A 22561-nucleotide genomic window follows, 5' to 3' on the forward strand; every position below is an offset into this window, starting at 1 on the left:
GAAAAGGTCCCTTAGCCCACTTGATTCTAGCATCTACTATGGAGCTAGGCCAGCGGGATAGTTACTATACTATCCGCGCCAGCAACTATTACATTAAACCAGTGGTTCTCAAACTCGGTCCTCGGGAGCCCACACAGTGCATGTTTTGCAGGTAACCCAGCAGATGCACAGGTGTATTAATTAATCACTGACACATTTTAAAAGGTCCACAGGTGGAGCTAATTATGTCACTTGCGATTCTGTGGGGAGACCTGCAAAACATGCACCGTGTGGGGTCCTGAGGACCGACTTTGAGAACCTGTGCATTAAAATATTAAAGAGCCCGAAGCGTGGCGAGCGTACATTTCGGTTACCCTGTTCGGCGTGGCTCCTCCCACTGCTGACGTCAGAGGTCCCTTACCCCACTCCGGTTTAGAACCAACCCTAGCTCCATCCCCTTGTGCCGTGGCTCCTCCCCCTGACGTAAAGGTTCCTTACGCCACTTGAATCTAGCATCTACCGTGGACTTTCTATCTCTGACTCAACTCTCTGACACCCGGAAGTTACTGTCGACGAGAAACCCCACTAGATATTCGGAGGGCGGAGATCAAGTGGAACGCAAATAGACCGGAAGTCAGGTGGAACGCACACAGACCGGAAGCCGGACGTGTAACAGAGAGTGTGAGGTCCCGAGAAGGCAGCAGCCGGTAAGTCCCCACACAGCTAGTAATAATATATAATAATAAGATGGACACATGAGTTACAGTCAGTAAGGTCAGTGTTATGCGGGTCACTTACGATATAAACTCATACCCACCCCCATTTCACAGTCTGTCGGTTCTGGCGTCCGTGTGGGTCAGTCCTCCTCGGCTGCCTCTTTGGGACATGATATCGTCCAGTCCTAATTGAGTTCTCCTCTCAGTAGGTCGGTGAGGCGGCTGATGATGCGGACATTAAGTTTTCCAGAAACATAGACAAGGATTCTACTAGGCGGTGAGGTGCGGGTGATTGATTTAGTGTGGGCTGTGCAGCAATCACTAAGGGGGGCATTTATCAATGAGTGATAAAACTCCTTGCGTGTGATAAGTGGTGCTCCAGCCAGTCAGCTCTCAACTGTCATTTTTCAAACACCTGACAGGAGCTGGACACAAGACTGTTGGGAGCTGATTGGCTGGAGCACCATTTATCACACTCGGCGAGTTTTATCACTCGTTGATAAATGGTCCCCTAAGTATTCAAGGCAGCAAGGGGTTGTGGTGCTGAATGATACGCTGCTTACAAGGAAGAAATCTCCTGTCACTCTTCCTCTTAGCTGTGGGGTTTATTATGTAAAGTGTGGACAAAACTTCCATACAGTTATCAGCTATCGTGCAGCCTCTCACCAAGGTGTCTATTCATAAAGCAGTGAAAAGTGTGGAGAAGTCAGTCAGTGGAGAAGTTGCCCATGGCAACCAATCAGCTGCTCTCTTTGATTTTATAGTATGCAAATTATAAATGTTACTTCAATGCAGATTGGTTCATCTCCACTGGCTCACTTCTCCACAGTTTTCACTGCTTCATGAATAGACCCCCAAGGGAGATGTGGATACACAGAATCCCCGCTAAAAGTAGATGCCCCTCAGCAAAGCTTTCCATGACAACTACTATTCTAATGCCAAATGGGGTAGTCCTCAGGGATGGCACCGTTAGTAAATGTATGTGTCTGAGGGTGCTCTCTCTGACCAATTTTAGCCTATGCATTAGTTAACAAGGGGTTTGCAATCAGTCATAGCTAGCTGTGAACTGCTGATTTTAATCAGACTTGTGCAGAAGGCGTCTGTATCTGTGGGAAGTAGTAGCTATAGATTTGGGATTATTGGAACTAGCGTTTCCAGCTCAATGGTCTGAGAGCACACTACTGTGGTTAAATGTCAAGACCGAGAGGACAATCATGTTCCTACATTTTTCAGATAATGTCTTACTTGGTTCTGAACTGGATACAATTATTTGCTTGGCTTTAGGAATTAATGGAGCAATCGCCGGCTGCGAATAGTCTGTCCGGCATGCCATGCAGCAAGACAAAAGATGAGCATTGCTACACCATGTCAGGATTCCCAGTGACAAACCTAACACGGCCCTCATTCCGAGTTGTTCGCTTGTTATTTTTCTTCGCATCGGTGCGATTTTCCGCTAACTGCGCAATGTTCGCACTGCGGCTGCGTCAAGTAAATTTGCTAAGAAGTTTGGTATTTTTCTCATGGCATCACAAGGTTTTTTCTTCGTTCTGGTGATCGGAGTGTGATTGACAGGAAGTGGGTGTTTCTGGGCGGAAACTGACCGTTTTATGGGTGTGTGTGAAAAGACGCTGCCGTTTCTGGGAGCTACTCAGAAACTGCAAATAAATTTCTATTCACAATTTTGAGAATCTTTCATTCGCAATTCTGCTAAACTAAGATTCACTCCCAGTAGGCGGCGGCTTAGCGTGTGCAATGCTGCTAAAAGCAGCTTGCGAGCGAACAACTCGGAATGAGGGCCACATTCCTTAGAACTTGCCAGTTTTTCACAGGCTAAAATTCCTGTCACTCAACCTAATAACTGCCATGATTGGACAGCCTCGATCTCTATCTCTATTGGCAATATCTGATGTCTGTCAAAAGAAAATGACCACTCACTTATCAGCCGCTGCTACTGTACATAGCTTCCGGCTTGAGTGCAACACATTGAGCTTTGTTGCTAAACCTCGGTGGTACAGGTACTGTTTCTTATTTCAGTGGTTCTCTCATTAGCTGCTCCTGCAATAGGATCAGGGGATAAGAGCTAACAGCAGAAGCAGCCCTTTCTGATATATGTATGACCCTATTAAGAAGTCTCATCTCCCATCCAATGCATCAGTATAACGGGAGAAAGTGGGTCCTTATTTAGATAAGTACACATGCTCTATTAGGGGTTTGGTTACAAAATCCCAACAATCGGTGTCCCGACAGTCAGGAGAAGACTGACAGCGGAATCCCAACGGTCAGATCCCCGATTGATCCTGTTAAGTATTTTAACCCTACTCCAACCCTTAACATCCCTTTTCTGCAGCCTAACCCAAACCTCTCCCACCCCTGCAGCCTAACCCTATCCTCCCCCACCCCCGCAGCCTAACCCTAACACTCTTCCCTAGGGCTTAACCCTGGTACTTACCACCGGGATGTGTCAGGATTCTGTCTGTTGGAATTCCGCTGTTGGTCTTCTGACTGTCATGATCCCAACTGCAGGGTTTTGACCGCATCCCTTATATAGCAGTACAATTTTGGAACTCCTGTTTTCCCTAGGCTACACTGAGGGATGCATCAGCTGTTCATTGCCATTAGTGGTTGAACTGCTGAATAGTTTGAGGTTCACGATGCTGTTCTGTTCCTTGTGTATTATGCTGTTTCAACAGTTATTTTCACTATTATTTCACCCACATTTATTTCACCAAGCTGGTTTTCCTGGTTTTGTATCCAGTAATATAGCATCTTTGTGCCAGATTGGAACCACTGTTCTTATTTGTTACAATTGTATGTCACTCAAAGACACTACATTCATTTCTGATACTTTTTTTGTTCTTTTGTGTTCTACAGCAATTGCTAGTTTTTTCTTTTAAAATATTCAGTAAAGGTCCTCTTTTAATGTCATTGGAAGTGAGCCACAATAGGGAGAGCTGTTCTGTCCTCTTCCCTGTTTGCAGAACGACATACTATATAGACAAAAATAATGTAACCCCACACTATCTGATCTGTAGAGAAGATGGGGATGATTCATTTGCCGGCAATTATCTCGCAAAGCCAAATCCGCACAATGCCCACCACACTTTATAATGGTGGGATCTCGCTTAAAAGTATTCACTACACCATACAGCGAATCTGGGTGTACAAAATACCCAGGCGAAGGGTGCGAGATTGGCTGCCGTTGACAGCATTTAAATGTGGCGGCAATGGCAATTCACAATCTTTACCAGCAGGTGAAGTCCCCACGATGTGTGGGTTTTATACACTGATTGTTTCTGTGGCGCCATATAAATAAAGGATGATAATAATAATAGTTTGGCTTTTGTTTTGTTTTCTTTAGTGTGAAAACATGACTGATAGTAAGACAGAAGATATAGAAGAGGAGACGCATGTGAGGGGAGATCAGCAGTGTAAGGAGGAGGAAGAGGAGACGCATGTGAGGAGAGATCAGCAGTGTAAGGTGGATGAAGAGGAGACGCATGTGAGGAGAGATCAGCAGTGTAAGGAGGAGGAAGAGGAGACGCATGTGAGGAGAGATCGGCAGCGTAAGGAGGAGGAAGAGGAGACGCATGTGAAGGGTGATCAGCTGTGTAAGGAGGAAATTCCTACAGATATAAGCACAGGTGAGTAATAATCACTAAGTACAGAACATAGGGCCTAATACAGACCTGATCGCTGTGCTGCAAATTTGCAGAGGTCTGCGATCAGATAGTTGCCGCCAAGGGAGAGTGAAAACCCGCTCCGTGGAAAATGTGCAAGTGCATGCGTACGCCGTGCAAAAACTTCACCAGACAGCTGCAAATCCGTTCGCAGCTCACTCATTATTGAATGTTTCTCTGACGTCCTAAGTGGATGCTGGGACTCCGTAAGGACCATGGGGAATAGCGGCTCCGCAGGAGACTGGGCACAACTATAAAGAAAGCTTTAGACTACTGGTGTGCACTGGCTCCTCCCACTATGACCCTCCTCCAGACTTCAGTTAGAATCTTGTGCCCGGCTGAGCTGGATGCACACTAGGGGCTCTCCTGAGCTCCTAGAAAGAAAGTATATTTAGGTTTTTTATTTTACAGTGAGATCTGCTGGCAACAGACTCACTGCAGCGAGGGACTAAGGGGAGAAGAAGCGAACCTACCTAACAGGTGGTAGTTTGGGCTTCTTAGGCTACTGGACACCATTAGCTCCAGAGGGATCGACCGCAGGACCCGACCTTGATGTTCGTTCCCGGAGCCGCGCCGCCGTCCCCCTTACAGAGCCAGAAGCATGAAGAGGTCCGGAAAATCGGCGGCAGAAGACTTCGGTCTTCACCAAGGTAGCGCACAGCACTGCAGCTGTGCGCCATTGCTCCTCATGTACACCTCACACTCCGGTCACTGATGGGTGCAGGGCGCTGGGGGGGGGGGCGCCCTGAGGGCAATATTACACACCTTGGCTGGCAAATATACACCATATATAGTCCCAGAGGCTATATAGGTGTAAATTAATACCCCTGCCAGAGTTTCAAAAACGCGGGAGAAGTCCGCCGAAAAAGGGGCGGGGCTAACTCCCTCAGCACACTGGCGCCATTTTTCCCCTCACAGCTCCGCTGGAAGGAAGCTCCCTGGCTCTCCCCTGCAGTCTACAACTACAGAAGGGTAAAAAAGAGAGGGGGGGCACTAAATTTAGGCGCAGTATATATATATATATATATCAGCTACAAGGGGATATAATTCAGTTAGTCCCTGTATTATATAGCGCTCTGGTGTGTGCTGGCATACTCTCTCTCTGTCTCCCCAAAGGGCTTTGTGGGGTCCTGTCCTCTGTCAGAGCATTCCCTGTGTGTATGCGGTGTGTCGGTACGGCTGTGTCGACATGTTTGATGAGGAGGCTTATGTGGAGGCGGAGCAAATGCCTGTAAATGTGATGTCACCCCCTGCGAAGTCGACAGCTGAGTGGATGGTTCTGTGGAAGGAATTACGCGACAGTGTCGACTCCTTGCATAAAAGGTTTGACGACATACCTACTATGGGACAGCCGGCTTCTCAGCCTGTGCCTGCCCAGGCGTCTCAAAAGCCATCAGGGGCTCTAAAACGCCCGCTACCTCAGATGGCAGACACAGATGTCGACACGGATACTGACTCCAGTGTCGACGACGATGAGACTAATGTAACTTCCAATAGGGCCACACGTTACATGATTTAGGCAATGAAAAATGTGTTGCACATTTCTGATGTTACCCCCGGTACCACAAAAAAGGGTATTATGTTTGGAGAGAAAAAACTACCAGTAGCTTTTCCTCCATCTGAGGAGTTAAATGAAGTGTGTGAAGAAGCGTGGGCTTCCCCTGATAAAAAGCTGGTAATTTCTAAGAGGTTACTAATGGCGTACCCTTTCCCGCCAGAGGATAGGTCACGCTGGGAAACATCCCCTAGGGTGGATAAAGCGCTCACACGCTTGTCAAAGAAGGTGGCACTACCGTCTCCGGATACGGCCGCCCTGAAGGAATCTGCTGATAGAAAGCAGGAGGCTATCCTGAAGTCTATATATACACACACAGGTGTTATACTGAGACCAGCTATTGCATCAGCATGGATGTGCAGTGCTGCAGCTGCGTGGTCAGATTCCTTGTCGGAAAATATTGATACCCTAGACAGGGACACTATATTGCTAACCGTAGAGCATATTAAAGACGCACTTTTATACATGAGGGATGCACAGAGGGATATTTGCCGGCTGGCATCCAAAATTAGTGCAATGTCCATTTCTGCCAGGAGAGGGTTATGGACTCGGCAGTGGACAGGAGATGCAGATTCCAAAAGGCACATGGAAGTTCTGCCTTATAAGGGTGAGGAGTTGTTCGGGGATGGTCTCTCGGACCTCGTTTCCACAGCAACAGCTGGGAAGTCTACATTTTTACCCCATGTTCCCTCACAGCCAAAGAAAGCACCGTATTATCAGGTACAGTCCTTTCGGCCCAATAGGGGCAAGCGGGTTAAGGGCGCGTCCTTTCTGCCCAGAGGCAGAGGTAGGGGGAAAAAGCTGCAGCATACAGCCAGTTCCCAGGAGCAAAAGTCCTCCCCCCGCTTCCTCTAAGTCCACAGCATGACGCTGGGGCTCCACAGGCGGATCCAGGTACGGTGGGGGCCCGTCTCAAATATATCAGCAATCAGTGGGCTCGCTCACGGATGGATCCCTGGATCTTTCAAATAGTATCTATGGGGTACAAGCTGGAATTCGAGACGTCCCCCCCCCCCCGCCGTTTCCTCAAATCTGCCTTACCAACCACTCCCTCAGGCAGGGAGGCAGTGTTACAGGCAATTCACAAGCTGTATTCACAACAGGTGATAGTAAAGGTGCCCCTACTTCAACAAGGACGGGGTTACTATTCCACAATGTTTGTGGTACCGAAACCGGACGGTTCGGTGAGACCCATTTTAAACTTTAAATCCTTGAACACATATATAAAAAAATTCAAGTTCAAGATGGAATCGCTCAGGGCGATTATTGCAAGCCTGGACGAGGGGGATTACATGGTATCACTGGACATCAAGGATGCTTACCTGCATGTCCCCATTTACCATCCTCACCAGGAGTACCTCAGATTCGTGGTACCGGATTGTCATTACCAATTCCAGACGTTGCCGTTCGGTCTATCCACGGCTCCGAGGGTCTTTACCAAGGTAATGGCCGAAATGATGATACTCCTTCGAAAGAAGGGAGTTTTAATTATCCCGTACTTGGACGATCTGATAAAGGCGAGGTCCAGGGAGCAGTTGTTGGTCGGGGTAGCACTATCTCGGGAGGTGCTACAACAGCACGGCTGGGTTCTAAATATTCCAAAGTCGCAGCTGATCCCTACGACACGTCTACTGTTCCTGGGGATGGTTCTGGACACAGAACAGAAAAAAGTGTTTCTCCCGGAGGAGATGGCCAAGGAGCTGTCATCTCTAGTCAGAGGCCTCCTAAAACCAAAACAGGTGTCGGTGCATCACTGCACGCGGATCCTGGGAAAGATGGTAGCTTCCTACGAAGCAATTCCATTCGGCAGGTTCCATGCAAGAACCTTTCAGTGGGACCTATTGGACAAGTGGTCCGGATCGCATCTTCAGATGCATCGGCTGATAACCCTGTCTCCAAGGACCAGGGTGTCTCTGCTGTGGTGGCTGCAGAGTGCTCATCTTCAAGAGGGCCGCAAATTCGGCATACAGGACTGGGTCCTGGTGACCACGGATGCCAGCCTTCGAGGCTGGGGGGCAGTCACACAGGGAAGAAACTTCCAAGGACTATGGTCAAGTCAGGAGACTTCCCTGCACATAAATATTCTGGAACTGAGGGCCATTTACAATGCCCTAAGTCAGGCAAAACCCCTGCTTCAAAACCTGCCGGTACTGATTCAGTCAGACAACATCACGGCGGTCGCCCATGTAAACCGACAGGGCGGCACGAGAAGCAGGACGGCGATGGCAGAAGCCACAAGGATTCTCCGATGGGCGGAAAATCACGTGTTAGCACTGTCAGCAGTGTTCATTCCGGGAGTGGACAACTGGGAAGCAGACTTCCTCAGCAGGCACGACCTCCACCCGGGAGAGTGGGGACTTCATCCAGAAGTCTTCCAAATGATTGTAAACCGTTGGGAAAGGCCACAGGTGGACATGATGGCGTCCCGCTTAAACAAAAAGCTAGAAAGATATTGCGCCAGGTCGAGAGACCCTCAGGCGATAGCTGTGGACGCTCTAGTGACACCGTGGGTGTACCGGTCGGTTTATGTGTTCCCTCCTCTTCCTCTCATACCAAAGGTACTGAGGATAATAAGGAGAAGAGGAGTAAGAACTATACTCATTGTTCCGGATTGGCCAAGAAGAGCTTGGTACCCGGAACTTCAAGAAATGATCTCAGAGGACCCATGGCCTCTGCCGCTCAGATAGGAACTGCTACAGCAGGGGCCCTGTCTGTTCCAAGACTTACCGCGGCTGCGTTTGACGGCATGGCGGTTGAACACGGATCCTGAAGGAAAAGGGCATTCCGGAGGAAGTCATTCCTACGCTGATTAAAGCTAGGAAAGAAGTTACCGCAAACCATTATCACCGCATTTGGCGAAAATATGTTGCGTGGTGTGAGGCCAGGAAGGCCCCAACGGAGGAATTTCAGCTAGGTCGATTTCTGCACTTCCTGCAGTCAGGGGTGACTATGGGCCTAAAATTGGGTTCCATTAAGGTCCAGATTTCGGCCCTATCGATTTTTTTCCAGAGAGAACTGGCTTCACTACCTGAAGTTCAGACTTTTGTTAAGGGAGTGCTGCATATTCAGCCCCCTTTTGTGCCTCCAGTGGCACCTTGGGATCTCAACGTGGTGTTGGATTTCCTAAAGTCACATTGGTTTGAGCCACTAAAAACCGTGGATTTGAAATATCTCACGTGGAAAGTGGTCATGTTGTTGGCCTTGGCTTCGGCCAGGCGTGTATCAGAATTGGCGGCTTGGTCATGTAAAAGCCCTTATCTGATTTTCCATATGGATAGGGCAGAATTGAGGACTCGTCCCCAGTTTCTCCCTAAAGTGGTATCAGCTTTTCATCTGAACCAACCTATCGTGGTGCCTGCGGCTACTAAAGACTTGGAGGCTTCCAAGTTGTTGGACGTAGTCAGGGCCCTGAAAATAAGAATTTACTTACCGATAATTCTATTTCTCATAGTCCGTAGTGGATGCTGGGGACTCCGTAAGGACCATGGGGAATAGCGGCTCCGCAGGAGACTGGGCACATCTAAAGAAAGCTTTAGGACTATCTGGTGTGCACTGGCTCCTCCCCCCATGACCCTCCTCCAAGCCTCAGGATACTGTGCCCGGACGAGCGTACACAATAAGGAAGGATTTTGAATCCCGGGTAAGACTCATACCAGCCACGCCAATCACACCGTATAACCTGTGATCTGAACCCAGTTAACAGCATGATAACAGAGGAGCCTCTGAAAGATGGCTCACAACAATAATAACCCGATTTTTGTAACAATAACTATGTACAAGTATTGCAGACAATCCGCACTTGGGATGGGCGCCCAGCATCCACTACGGACTATGAGAAATAGAATTATCGGTAAGTAAATTCTTATTTTCTCTAACGTCCTAAGTGGATGCTGGGGACTCCGTAAGGACCATGGGGATTATACCAAAGCTCCCAAACGGGCGGGAGAGTGCGGATGACTCTGCAGCACCAAATGAGAGAACTCCAGGTCCTCCTCAGCCAGGATATCAATTTTGTAGAATTTTACAAACGTATTTGCTCCTGACCAAGTAGCTGCTCGGCAAAGTTGTAAAGCCGAGACCCCTCGGGCAGCCGCCCAAGATGAGCCCACCTTCCTTGTGGAGTGGGCATTTACAGATTTTTGGCTGTGGCAGGCCTGCCACAGAATGTGCAAGCTGAATTGTACTACAAATCCAACGAGCAATAGTCTGCTTAGAAGCAGGAGCACCCAGCTTGTTGGGTGCACACAGGATAAACAGCGAGTCAGATTTCCTGACTCCAGCCGTCCTGGAAACATATATTTTCAGGGCACTGACAACGTCTAGCAACTTGGAGGCCTCCAAGTCCCTAGTAGCCGCAGGCACCACCAATAGGTTGGTTCAGGTGAGACGCTGAAACCACCTTGGGGAGAAACTGAGGACGAGTCCTCAATTCCGCCCTGTCCGAATGGAAAATCAGATAAGGGCTTTTTCAGGATAAAGCCGCCAATTCTGACACGCGCCTGGCCCAGGCCAGGGCCAACAGCATGACCACTTTCCATGTGAGATATTTTAACTCCACAGATTTAAGTGGTTCAAACCAATGTGACTTTTGGAACCCAAAACTACATTGAGATCCCAAAGTGCCACTGGAGGCACAAAAGGAGGCTGTATATGCAGTACCCCTTTTACAAACGTCTGAACTTCAGGGACTGAAGCTAGTTCTTTTTGGAAGAAAATTGACAGGGCCGAAATTTGAACCTTAATGGACCCCAATTTCAGGCCCATAGACACTCCTGTTTGCAGGAAATGTAGGAATCGACCCAGTTGAATTTCCTCCGTCGGGCCTTACTGGCCTCGCACCACGCAACATATTTTCGCCAATTGCGGTGATAATGTTTTTGCGGTTACATCCTTCCTGGCTTTGATCAGGATAGGGATGACTTCATCCGGAATGCCTTTTTTCCTTCAGGATCCGGCGTTCAACCGCCATGCCGTCAAACGCAGCCGCGGTAAGTCTTGGAACAGACAGGGTCCTTGCTGGAGCAGGTCCCTTCTTAGAGGTAGAGGCCACGGATCCTCCGTGAGCATCTCTTGAAGTTCCGGTTACCAAGTCCTTCTTGGCCAATCCGGAACCACGAATATAGTGCTTACTCCTCTCCATCTTATCAATCTCAGTACCTTGGGTATGAGAGGCAGAGGAGGGAACACATACCCTGACTGGTACACCCACGGTGTTACCAGAGCGTCTACAGCTTATTGCCTGAGGGTCCCTGGACCTGGCGCAATACCTGTCGAGTTTTTAATCATGTGGAAGACTTCTGGGTGAAGTCCCCACTCTCCCGGGTGGAGGTCGTGCTGAGGAAGTCTGCTTCCCAGTTGTCCACTCCCGGAATGAATACTGCTGACAGTGCTATCACATGATTTTCCGCCCAGCGAAGAATCCTTGCAGCTTCTGCCATTGCCCTCCTGCTTCTTGTGCCACCCTGTCTGTTTACGTGGGTGACTGCCGTGATGTTGTCCGACTGGATCAACACCGGCTGACCTTGAAGCAGAGGTCTTGCTAAGCTTAGAGCATTGTAAATGTCCCTTAGCTTCAGGATATTTATGTGAAGTGATGTCTCCAGGCTTGACCATAAGCCCTGGATATTCCTTCCCTGTGTGACTGCTCCCCAGCCTCGCAGGCTGGCATCAGTGGTCACCAGGACCCAGTCCTGAATGCCTAATCTGCGGCCCTCTAGAAGATGAGCACTCTGCAACCACCACAGGAGGGACACCCTTGTCCTTGGTGACAGGGTTATCCGCTGATGCATCTGAAGATGCGATCCGGACCATTTGTCCCGCAGGTCCCACTGCAAAGTTCTTGCGTGGAATCTGCCGAATGGGATTGCTTCATAGGAAGCCACCATTTTACCCAGAACCCTTGTGCATTGATGCACTGAGACTTGGCTCGGTTTTAGGAGGTTCCTGACTAGCTCGGATAACTCCCTGGCTTTCTCCTCCGGGAGAAACACCTTTTTCTGGACTGTGTCCAGGATCATCCCTAGGAACAGAAGACACGTCGTCGGAACCAGGTGCTATTTTGGAATATTGAGAATCCAATCGTGCTGCCGCAACACTACCTGAGATAGTGCTACACCGACCTCCAACTGTTCCCTGGATCTTACCCTTATCGGGGAATTGTCCAAGGAAGGGATAACTAAAATTCACTTCCTTCGAAGGAATATCATCATTTCGGCCATTACCTTGGTAAAGACCCGGGGTGCCGTGTACCATCCATACGGCAGCGTCTGAACTGATAGTGACAGTTCTGTACCCTAAACCTGAGGTACCCTTGGTGAGAAGGGTAAATTTTGACATGAAGGTAAGCATCCTTGATGTCCCGAGACATCATGTAGTCCCCTTCTTCCAGGTTCGCAATCACTGCTCTGAGTGACTCAATCTTGAATTTGAACCTCTGTACGTAAGTGTTCAAAGATTTTAGATTTAGAATCGGTCTCACCGAGCCGTCCGGCTTCGGTACCACAACAGTGTGGAATAATACCCCGTTCCCTGTTGCAGGAGGGGTATCTTGATTATCACCTGCTGGGAATACAGCTTGTGAATGGCTTCCAAAACTGTCTCCCTGTCAGAAGGAGACATCGGTAAAGCCGACTTTAGGAAACGGCGAGGGGGAGACGTCTCGAATTCTAATTTGTACCCCTGAGATATCACCTGAAGGATCCAGGGGTCTACTTGCGAGTGAGCCCACTGCGCGCTGAAATTCATTGAGACGGGCCCCCCACCGTGCCTGATTCTGCTTGTAAAGCCCCAGCGTATACTGAGGGCTTGGCAGAGGCGGGAGAGGGTTTCTGTTCCTGGGAACTGGCTGATTTCTGCAGCCTTTTTCCTCTCCCTCTGTCACGGGGCAGAAATGAGGAACCTTTTGCCCGCTTGTCCACGAAAAGACTGCGCCTGATAATACGGCGTCTTCTCATGTTGAGAGGCGACCTGGGGTACAAACGTGGAATTCCCAGCTGTTGCCGTGGCCACCAGGTCTGAAAGACCGACCCCAAATAACTCCTCCCTTAATAAAGCAATACTTCCAAATGCCGTTTGGAATACGCATCACCTGACCACTGACGTGTCCATAACCCTCTACTGGTAGAAATGGACAACGCGCTTAGACTTGATGCCAGTCGGCAAATATTCCGCTGTGCATCACGCATATATAAAAATGCATCTTTTAAATGCTCTATAGGCAAAAATATACTGTCCCTATCTAGGGTATCAATATTTTCAGTCAGGGAATCCGACCACGCCAACCCAGCACTGCACATCCAGGCTGAGGCGATTGCTGGTCGCAGTATAACACCAGTATGTGTGTAAATACCTTTTAGGATACCCTCCTGCTTTCTATCAGCAGGATCCTTAAGGGCGGCCATCTCAGGCGAAGGTAGAGCCCTTACAAGCGTGTGAGCGCTTTATCCCCCCTAGGGGGTGTTTCCCAACGCACCCTAACCTCTGGCGGGAAAGGATATAATGCCAATAACATTTTAGAAATTATCCGTTGTTATCGGGGGAAACCCACGCATCATCACACACCTCATTTAATTTCTCAGATTCAGGAAAACTACAGGTAGTTTTTCCTCACCGAACATAATACCCCTTTTTTGGTGGTACTCGTATTATCAGAAATGTGTAAAACATTTTTCATTGCCTCAATCATGTAACGTGTGGCCCTACTGGAAGTCACATTCGTCTCTTCACCGTCGACACTGGAGTCAGTATCCGTGTCGGCGTCTATATCTGCCATCTGAGGTAACGGGCGCTTTAGAGCCGCTGACGGCCTATGAGACGTCTGGACAGGCACAAGCTGAGTAGCCGGCTGTCTCATGTCAACCACTGTCTTTTATACAGAGCTGACACTGTCACGTAATTCCTTCCAACAGTTCATCCACTCAGGTGTCGACCCCCTAGGGGGTGACATCACTATTACAGGCAATCTGCTCCGTCTCCACATCATTTTTCTCCTCATACATGTCGACACAAAAGTACCGACATACAGCACACACACAGGGAATGCTCTGATAGAGGACAGGACCCCACTAGCCCTTTGGGGAGACAGAGGGAGAGTTTGCCAGCACACACCAGAGCGCTATATATATATACAGGGATAACCTTATATAAGTGTTTTTCCCCTTCTAGCTGCTGTATAGTTAATACTGCGCCTAATTAGTGCCCCCCTCTCTTTTTTTAACCCTTTCTGTAGTGTTGTGACTGCAGGGGAGAGACAGGGAGCTTCCCTCCAACGGAGCTGTGAGGGAAAATGGCGCCAGTGTGCTGAGGAGATAGGCTCCGCCCCTTTTTCGCGGACTTTTCTCCTGCTTTTTTATGGATTCTGGCAGGGGTTAAATGCATCCATATAGCCCAGGAGCTATATGTGATGCATTTTTTTTGCCATCCAAGGTGTTTTTATTGCGTCTCAGGGCGCCCCCCCCCCCCCCCAGCGCCCTGCACCCTCAGTGACCGAAGTGTGCTGAGAGCAATGGCGCACAGCTGCAGTGCTGTGCGCTACCTTGTTGAAGACAGGACGTCTTCTGCCGCCGATTTTCCGGACCTCTTCTGCCTTCTGGCTCTGTAAGGGGGCCGGCGGCGCAGCTCTGGGACCCATCCAAGCTGGGCCTGTGATCGTCCCTCTGGAGCTAATGTCCAGTAGCCTAAGAAGCCCAATCCACTCTGCACGCAGGTGAGTTCGCTTCTTCTCCCCTTAGTCCCTCGATGCAGTGAGCCTGTTGCCAGCAGGTCTCACTGAAAATAAAAAACCTAATCTAAAACTTTCACTAAGAAGCTCAGGAGAGCCCCTAGTGTGCACCCTTCTCGTTCGGGCACAGAGATCTAACTGAGGCTTGGAGGAGGGTCATGGGGGGAGGAGCCAGTGCACACCAGATAGTCCTAAAGCTTTCTTTAGATGTGCCCAGTCTCCTGCGGAGCCGCTATTCCCCATGGTCCTTACGGAGTCCCCAGCATCCACTTAGGACGTTAGAGAAAATCTATGTTTCCAGGACAGCTGGAGTCAGAAAGACTGACTCGCTATTTATCCTGTATGCGCCCAACAAGTGGGTGCACCTGCTTCAAAGCAGACTATTGCTCGCTGCATCTGTAGTACGATTCAGCTTGCACATTCGGTGGCTGGACTGCCACATCCTAAATCAGTGAAAGCCCATTCCACGAGGAAGGTGGGCTCTTCTTGGGCGGCTGCCCGAGGGGTCTCGGCTCTACAACTTTGCCGAGCAGCTACTTGGTCGGGGTCAAACACATTTGCAAAATTCTACAAGTTTGACACCCTGGCTGAGGAGGACCTAGAGTTTGCCCATTCGGTGCTGCAGAGTCATCCGCACTCTCCCGCCCGTTTGGGAGCTTTGGTATAATCCCCATGGTCCTTACGGAGTCCCAGCATCCACTTAGGACGTCAGAGAAAATAAGAATTTACTCATCGGTAATTCTATTTCTCGTAGTCCGTAGTGGATGCTGGGCGCCCATCCCAAGTGCGGATTGTCTGCAATACTTGTATATAGTTATTGTTTAACTAAAGGGTTATTGTTGAGCCATCTGTTGAGAGGCTCAGTTGTTATCATACTGTTAACTGGGTATTGTATCACGAGTTGTATGGTGTGATTGGTGTGGCTGGTATGAGTCTTACCCGGGATTCAAAATCCTTCCTTATTGTGTCAGCTCTTCCGGGCACAGTATCCTAACTGAAGTCTGGAGGAGGGTCATAGTGGGAGGAGCCAGTGCACACCAGTAGTCTAAAGCTTTCTTTATAGTTGTGCCCAGTCTCCTGCGGAGCCGCTATTCCCCATGGTCCTTACGGAGTCCCAGCATCCACTACGGACTACGAGAAATAGAATTACCGGTGAGTAAATTCTTATTTTTCTCCAGTCTGTGCGTAGCCCAGGACTTACTCCTCCAGTGCGATAGAATCAAGCTGATCGGGGCTGGAGCTGACGTCACACACCCTCCCTGAAGACGCTTGGGCATGCCTGTAGTTTTCCTGCCACTCCCAGAAGATGGCTAGTTACCACCCACAAATGTCCGTTTCCTATCATTCCGCTTGCTTACGCTATGCGATCAAAATTTTCGCACCATTCTGCCACTGTTTGGCCTTGCGCCTGCACATTGCGGTGCATGCGCAGTCAATCGATAATCGTCCGCTGTGCCAATTCGCACAGCAGGGATCAGGTCTGAATCACCCCCGGAGTCACTTATTCTCCTTGCTCAGTCACTACAGCAATCTCTTATTCTACATCAGTGATGGACATAACAATATACCTCTCATGCCGCACATCTGGTGCTCCAGGCTTTACCTGGAGGTTGTAGGTAAAGTCTTGCGAGTTTAGGTCAACACATGGGGCTTGTCATACTGCAGTAGGGGTACAGACGATGTACATGCCGTATACCAGGCCTGGCCAACCTGTGGCTCTCCAGCTGTTGTAAAACTACAAGTCCCATCATGCTTTGTCACAGTTTTGCTATTAGGGAATGCTAAAACTGTGGCAGGGCATGCTGGGATAAGTAGTTTCACAACAGCTGCAGAGCCACAGGTTGGCCGGGCCTGCCCTATACTATACCCCACATTTTAATCACATGAAAACCGGCTCCGATGTTCTGTGGAGGCAAAGACTGAGAGTGACTGAACCCATGGCTGGCTTCAGGGTAGGCGATTTAATAAAACTTGAATCCTGCTACACAGAGGATCTCTTATTGCACGGAGATGTTATGTGTTATGGGAGTGATTCTAGCGTGCTCATGAAAGCGATTGTGTACATTGAACCGCTCACATAGGCTGCTATGCTCAGAGAAAGTGCACCGTAGGATTGGTGCGAGTTCCGATGGTGCACCGATGGCAGCGGTTAAACACGCACCAAGCGGTATCACGGGGCCTACGGGCGCTGACAGTGGGCATCTCAGTCCTAGCACATTCGGACGCACAGGGGTACACCAGGGAAGGACGTTGTACCAGCATTAGCACAGACACAGACATGACTGCGCCCGCCTCAGAATCAGAGCTATAGTGCCAGCGTTGGCTGCAGTCTCTTTCCCTTCATCTTGGGGCTGTTGGGTCTCTCTATTGCACTTTAAACAAGGACCAGTGTATTGTAACCTGCACAGGGGACTCCCATATGAAACTGTTTGTATATCTGGCATTCTGTGTTAGTACAATTCTGTGCCACCCTCTAAGAACCTTGTGAGTACAGTATTGCCTTAAAGGGCTGCTGTGTAAATTTATTAGTGGTGACATTTCCCGTTGATCTCGGCTGTTTATTGCTATTATAATGACTTTTACATTGCAACATATAGGAAATGCCTCTGTACATATAGTGCATAGTAATCTCCGCATAGGGAATCATTCCTGATATCCCATCAAGCTGTATGCTGCTTATTACCCGCATCACCTGATAATCGCACTCGTATATACAATGTACTCAGTCACTGTGTGTCTCCTACAGATGGGGCCAGTAACAGGAATCACCCAGAGAGATGTCACCATCCACACCAGGATGATACAGAGGAGAGTCACAGTGTCCCACAGGAGGGTCAGGTAGGTGGATTTATGATGTCACCAAATCTCAAAATATTGAGTATATGACCTGTATACAGTAGCTCTGTAAGTCACTTCACTGATATTCTACTGTTTCATTTCATCAGACATTATTAAAGTGTTGTCTTGTGGGTTATTTAGGATAAATGTCTGACAAATATTAAGGTAGAAGACATGAAAGAGGAAGAGGAGACGTATGTGAAGGGTGATCAGCTGTGTAAGGAGGAGGAAATCCCTACAGATATCAGCACAGGTGAGTAATAATCACTAAGTACAGAGTCACACATTCTCCTTGTTCTGTCACTACAGCAGTATCTTATTCTACACCCTCCTCTGTCACTGCACTAATCTCTTATCCTGCACCCTCCTCTCTCACTGCACTAATCTCTTATCCCGCACCCTCCTCTCTCACTGCACTAATCTCTTATCCCGCACCCTCCTCTGTCACTGCACTAATCTCTTATCCCGCACCCTCCTCTGTCACTGCACTAATCTCTTATCCCGCACCCTCCTCTCTCAGTGCACTAATCTCTTATCCTGCACCCTCCTCTGTCACTGCGCTGATCTCTTATCCCGCACCTTCCTCTGTCACTGCACTAATCTCTTATCCCGCACCTTCCTCTGTCACTGTACTAATCTCTTATCCCGCATCCTCCTCTGTCACTGCACTAATCTCTTCTTATTCCGCCCCCTCCTCTGTCACTGCACTAATCTCTTATCCCGCATCCTCCTCTGTCACTGCACTAATCTCTTCTTATTCCGCACCCTCCTCTGTCACTGCACTAATCTCTTATCCCGCATCCTCCTCTGTCACTGCGCTAATCTCTTATCCCGCCCCCTCCTCTGTCACTGCGCTAATCTCTTATCCCGCCCCCTCCTCTGTCACTGCGCTAATCTCTTATCCCGCCCCCTCCTCTGTCACTGCGCTAATCTCTTATCCCGCCCCCTCCTCTGTCACTGCGCTAATCTCTTATCCCGCCCCCTCCTCTGTCACTGCGCTAATCTCTTATCCCGCCCCCTCCTCTGTCACTGCGCTAATCTCTTATCCCGCCCCCTCCTCTGTCACTGCGCTAATCTCTTATCCCGCCCCCTCCTCTGTCACTGCGCTAATCTCTTATCCCGCCCCCTCCTCTGTCACTGCGCTAATCTCTTATCCCGCCCCCTCCTCTGTCACTGCGCTAATCTCTTATCCCGCCCCCTCCTCTGTCACTGCGCTAATCTCTTATCCCGCCCCCTCCTCTGTCACTGCGCTAATCTCTTATCCCGCCCCCTCCTCTGTCACTGCGCTAATCTCTTATCCCGCCCCCTCCTCTGTCACTGCGCTAATCTCTTATCCCGCCCCCTCCTCTGTCACTGCGCTAATCTCTTATCCCGCCCCCTCCTCTGTAACTACAGACTAATGAGGATAATGTGTCTGCCCAGTGGTGGAGTCCAAAACAATCAGCTCCTTTTAGACTCCTGCTCTCCTCTCTGTATCATTTCATTGTGTGCAACCCGTCCTATTCTCTTGTTTTTCATACATCCGTAAAAGGGACATGATCCTACTGTAGTGATTGCAACACTTCCCATTGGGTGAGATCCTGTATGACAATATTCAGGATCCTCACTTTTATCTTATCTCTGCCCTGCTTTGTTCTCCTACTGTCAGGATGCTCCTCATCATTCTGCTTCTATTCCCTACATTGCTCTTTTCCTTTTTGTTTCGCTTATCTCCTTCCATCTCCATACTCAGGCTTCGGCTTAAATCAGTAGCCAGATTGTGATGATGAGGCTATACTAGCAGAGGACGACAAGGGCGACACACTGATGCTGCTACATTTATGTATCCCTGGGAGAGTATAGCTGCAATGATTGGACACGCTGCTAACTTAGCCAAACTCCACTCTGCTTTTGGGGCCCCAGTTGTTGTGTGATAGCAGCCCCTTGATAAGTATTGTAGTTGGACAGTGGCGCTGGTTAATGAGGCTCCCTTATGTATGGAGCCAGCCGGGCAATGTGCACGCAGAGGAAATGTCACTCACCATAATCCTATTGGGTAGAGTTGTGATTGTGCCCGCTGCTTTAAATCCAATGCATTATCGGTCATATTCACTTTTTGGACATTTATAATTGTAATGAGGCGTTAGTACATCTTAAACGCACTTATACTTTTGCAATTTGCTCCTCAGTGTATAATATAATGGCTTTTTCCATACATTTTATTTCCAGTAGATGGATGCAAAGACATGCCTAGCTCAGAGGGACATCTCCTTCTGTCTGCAGATTGTAGAATAGAAGACTGTAACAACACACAAGATTCTTCTGGAGAAAACACCCTGAATATACATCCAGTACTGCACAGTGCAGATATAGCAGCTGAATGTTCCCCTGATATCTCCGATACAGTAATACATTGTACAGATAGTACAGGTGATACAGGCTTTCACTGTTCTGATTGCAGTAAAAGTTTTATACACAAGTCATCCTTTGTTAGACATGTGAGAACGCACACAGGTGAGAAACCATTTCAGTGTCCTGTGTGTGGAAAATGTTTTATTTGGAAATCAGCTCTTGACATACATCAGACAACTCACACAGGTGAGAAGCCATTTCCATGTTCTGAGTGTGGGAAATGTTTTTCACGTATATCAAATCTTGTTCAACATAGAAGAACTCACACGGGTGAGAAACCATTTTCGTGTTCTGTGTGCGGGAAATGTTTTACACAGAAATATGCTCTTGTCGCACATCAAAGATCTCACACAGGCAAGAAACCATTTCCGTGCTCCGAGTGCGGTAGATGTTTTAGAGATAAATCCGTTCTAGCTAGACATCAGAGAACTCACACAGGCGTGAAGCCATTTTCATGCTCCGAGTGTGGGAAAGGTTTTACACAGAATTCGTCCCTTCTTTCACATCAGAGAACGCACACTGGGGAGAAATTATTTACATGCACAGAGTGTGGAAAATGTTTTCCCAAGAAATCAACTCTTGTCACACACAAAAGATATCACACGGGTGAGAAACCGTTTTCATGCTCTGAATGCGGGAAATGTTTTACTGAGAAACGCGTTCTTATTGAACATCAAAGACTTCACACAGGTGAGAAACCGTTTTCATGCTCTGAGTGTAAGAAATGTTTTACACAGAAGTCGTGCTTTTATAAACACATGAGGCTTCATGCAGGTGAGAAACCATTTCCATGTTTTGAGTGTGGTAAACGGTTTACATATAAATCACGTCTTCTTACTCATCAGCAACATCACACTGGTGAGAAACTATAACCGTGCAGTGACAGTATGGAACGGTTTCGGGCAGTACGGATGGTGTAATGGCTAGCATTACTGCCTCACAGCATTGAGGTCATGGGTTAGATTCCCACCATAGCCATAACTGTGGAGTTTATATATTCTCCCCGTACTTGCGTGGGTTTCCTTCCACAATCCAAAAATATACTGGTAGGTTAATTGGCTTCTGACAAAAATTAACCCTAGTGCGGGAGTGTGTGCGTGCAAATGTGCTAAGGAATATAGGGCCTAATTCAGACCTGATTGTAGCAGCAAATTTGTTAGCAGATGGGCAAATCCATGGGCCTAATTCAAACCTGATCGTACGATCAGTCACGCTGACATGCGGGCTAGTCCGCATGTCCGGCCCAGCCCCGTCGCACCAGTACAAAAGCATCACACAGCCATGATGCTTTTGTACTGGAAGAGTAGCTCCCAGCCAGCGCAGCTCCTGAGCGATGGCAGGGAGCTACTGGTCGCTGCTCGGGTTGGATGGTTGCGTGTGACGTCATGCGGCCCACCACCGGCACGGTCCTGGCACGCCTGGGTTGCCCAAACCACGCACCCTAAACGGCGTCAAGACACCGCCGGCCCACCCCCTCCCGTCCAGTGACAGGCAGAGGCGATCGTAAGCCTAAAACAGCCGACGGCTGTCCGCCATGCGACCGGCGCATGCGCAGTTCAGATCTGATCAGCTGCTGTGCGAAATCGCACAGAACCGATCAGGACTGATTTAGGCCCCATGTGCAGTGCAGGGGAGGCAGATATAACATGTGCAGAGAGAGTTAGATTTGGGTGGGTGTGTTCAAACTGAAATCTAAATTGCAGTGCAAAAATAAAGCAGGCAGTATTTAACTTGCACAGAAACTAAATAACCCACCCAAATCTAACTCTCTCTGCATATTTTAGATCTGCCTCCCCTGCACTGCACATGGGTGGTCATTCCGAGTTGTTCGCTAGCTGTTTTCGGTCGCTGCGCAGCAGTCAGGCAAAAAAGCGGCGCAATGCGCACGATCGATGAACTTTCACAACGACCAATGCAGTTTCATACAAGATCTAGAGATGCATTTCAGTCGCACTGGCTGCCGCAGAGTGATTGACATGAAGTGGGCGTTTCTGGGTGTAAACTGACCGTTTTCAGGGAGTGTGTTGAAAAACGCAGGCGTGTCAGATACAAACGCAGGCGTGGCTGGCCGAACGTAGGGCGTGTTTGTGACGTCAAAAGGGGAACTGAATAGTATGAAGTGATTGCAAGCGCTGAGTAGGCCTGGAGCTGCTCTGAAACTGCACATTTTTTTTTTTTTTATAGCCGCTATTCGATCCTTACGTTTACACTCCCAGAGGGCGGCGGCTTGGCGTTTGCATGACTGCTACAAACTGCTAGCGAGCGAACAACTCTGAATGAGGGTCCTGGTTTTGCCCATCTGCTAACCAGTTTGCTGCTACGATCAGGTATGAATTAGGCCCATAGAGTGTAAGCTCCACTAGGGCAGGGACTGATGTGAATGGCCAAATATTCTCTGTAAAGCGGAATATGTGTGTGCGATATAAATAACTGGTAATAAAAAAAAATGTTTTATAGATAAATCAGTTCTTGTTATACATCGGATAATTCATACAGAAAGTGTGTTTTCATACATTAGTGTGGGAAATGTTTTACACAGAAATCTTATATGTATGCACATCACAAAAAGGCAATTTCCTGGATTTGGGAAACCTAAAACCGGGTGTCTGCGATACTCACAATATTGTAAAAGCTATTTATTTTATAAGTATAACTTATAGTGAAGGTAGTATACCTCTGTTTATAT

General features: G+C 48.6%; 1 protein-coding gene across 4 annotated transcripts; it reads left to right on the forward strand.

Moving 5' to 3' along the window:
• Window positions 1-418: 418 nt before the first annotated feature.
• Window positions 419-22153, forward strand: LOC135054723 (zinc finger protein 501-like). 4 transcript variants are annotated; one of them, XM_063958014.1, is made up of 5 exons: window positions 419-686; window positions 4054-4336; window positions 17393-17484; window positions 17626-17737; window positions 19693-22153. In XM_063958014.1, exons 2-5 carry the CDS (start codon window positions 4063-4065, stop codon window positions 20745-20747), a joined length of 1533 nt encoding a protein of 510 aa, XP_063814084.1. In that variant the 5' UTR covers window positions 419-686; window positions 4054-4062; the 3' UTR covers window positions 20748-22153. The 4 variants fall into 4 exon arrangements, with proteins under 4 accessions (XP_063814084.1, XP_063814088.1, XP_063814087.1 ...); XM_063958018.1 differs by having other exon boundaries at window positions 19696-22153; XM_063958017.1 differs by lacking the exon at window positions 419-686 and adding an exon at window positions 757-972.
• Window positions 22154-22561: the final 408 nt, after the last annotated feature.

This window comes from Pseudophryne corroboree, chromosome 3 (genome assembly GCF_028390025.1).
Source record: "Pseudophryne corroboree isolate aPseCor3 chromosome 3, aPseCor3.hap2, whole genome shotgun sequence".
NCBI classification, from domain to species: Eukaryota; Metazoa; Chordata; class Amphibia; order Anura; family Myobatrachidae; genus Pseudophryne; species Pseudophryne corroboree.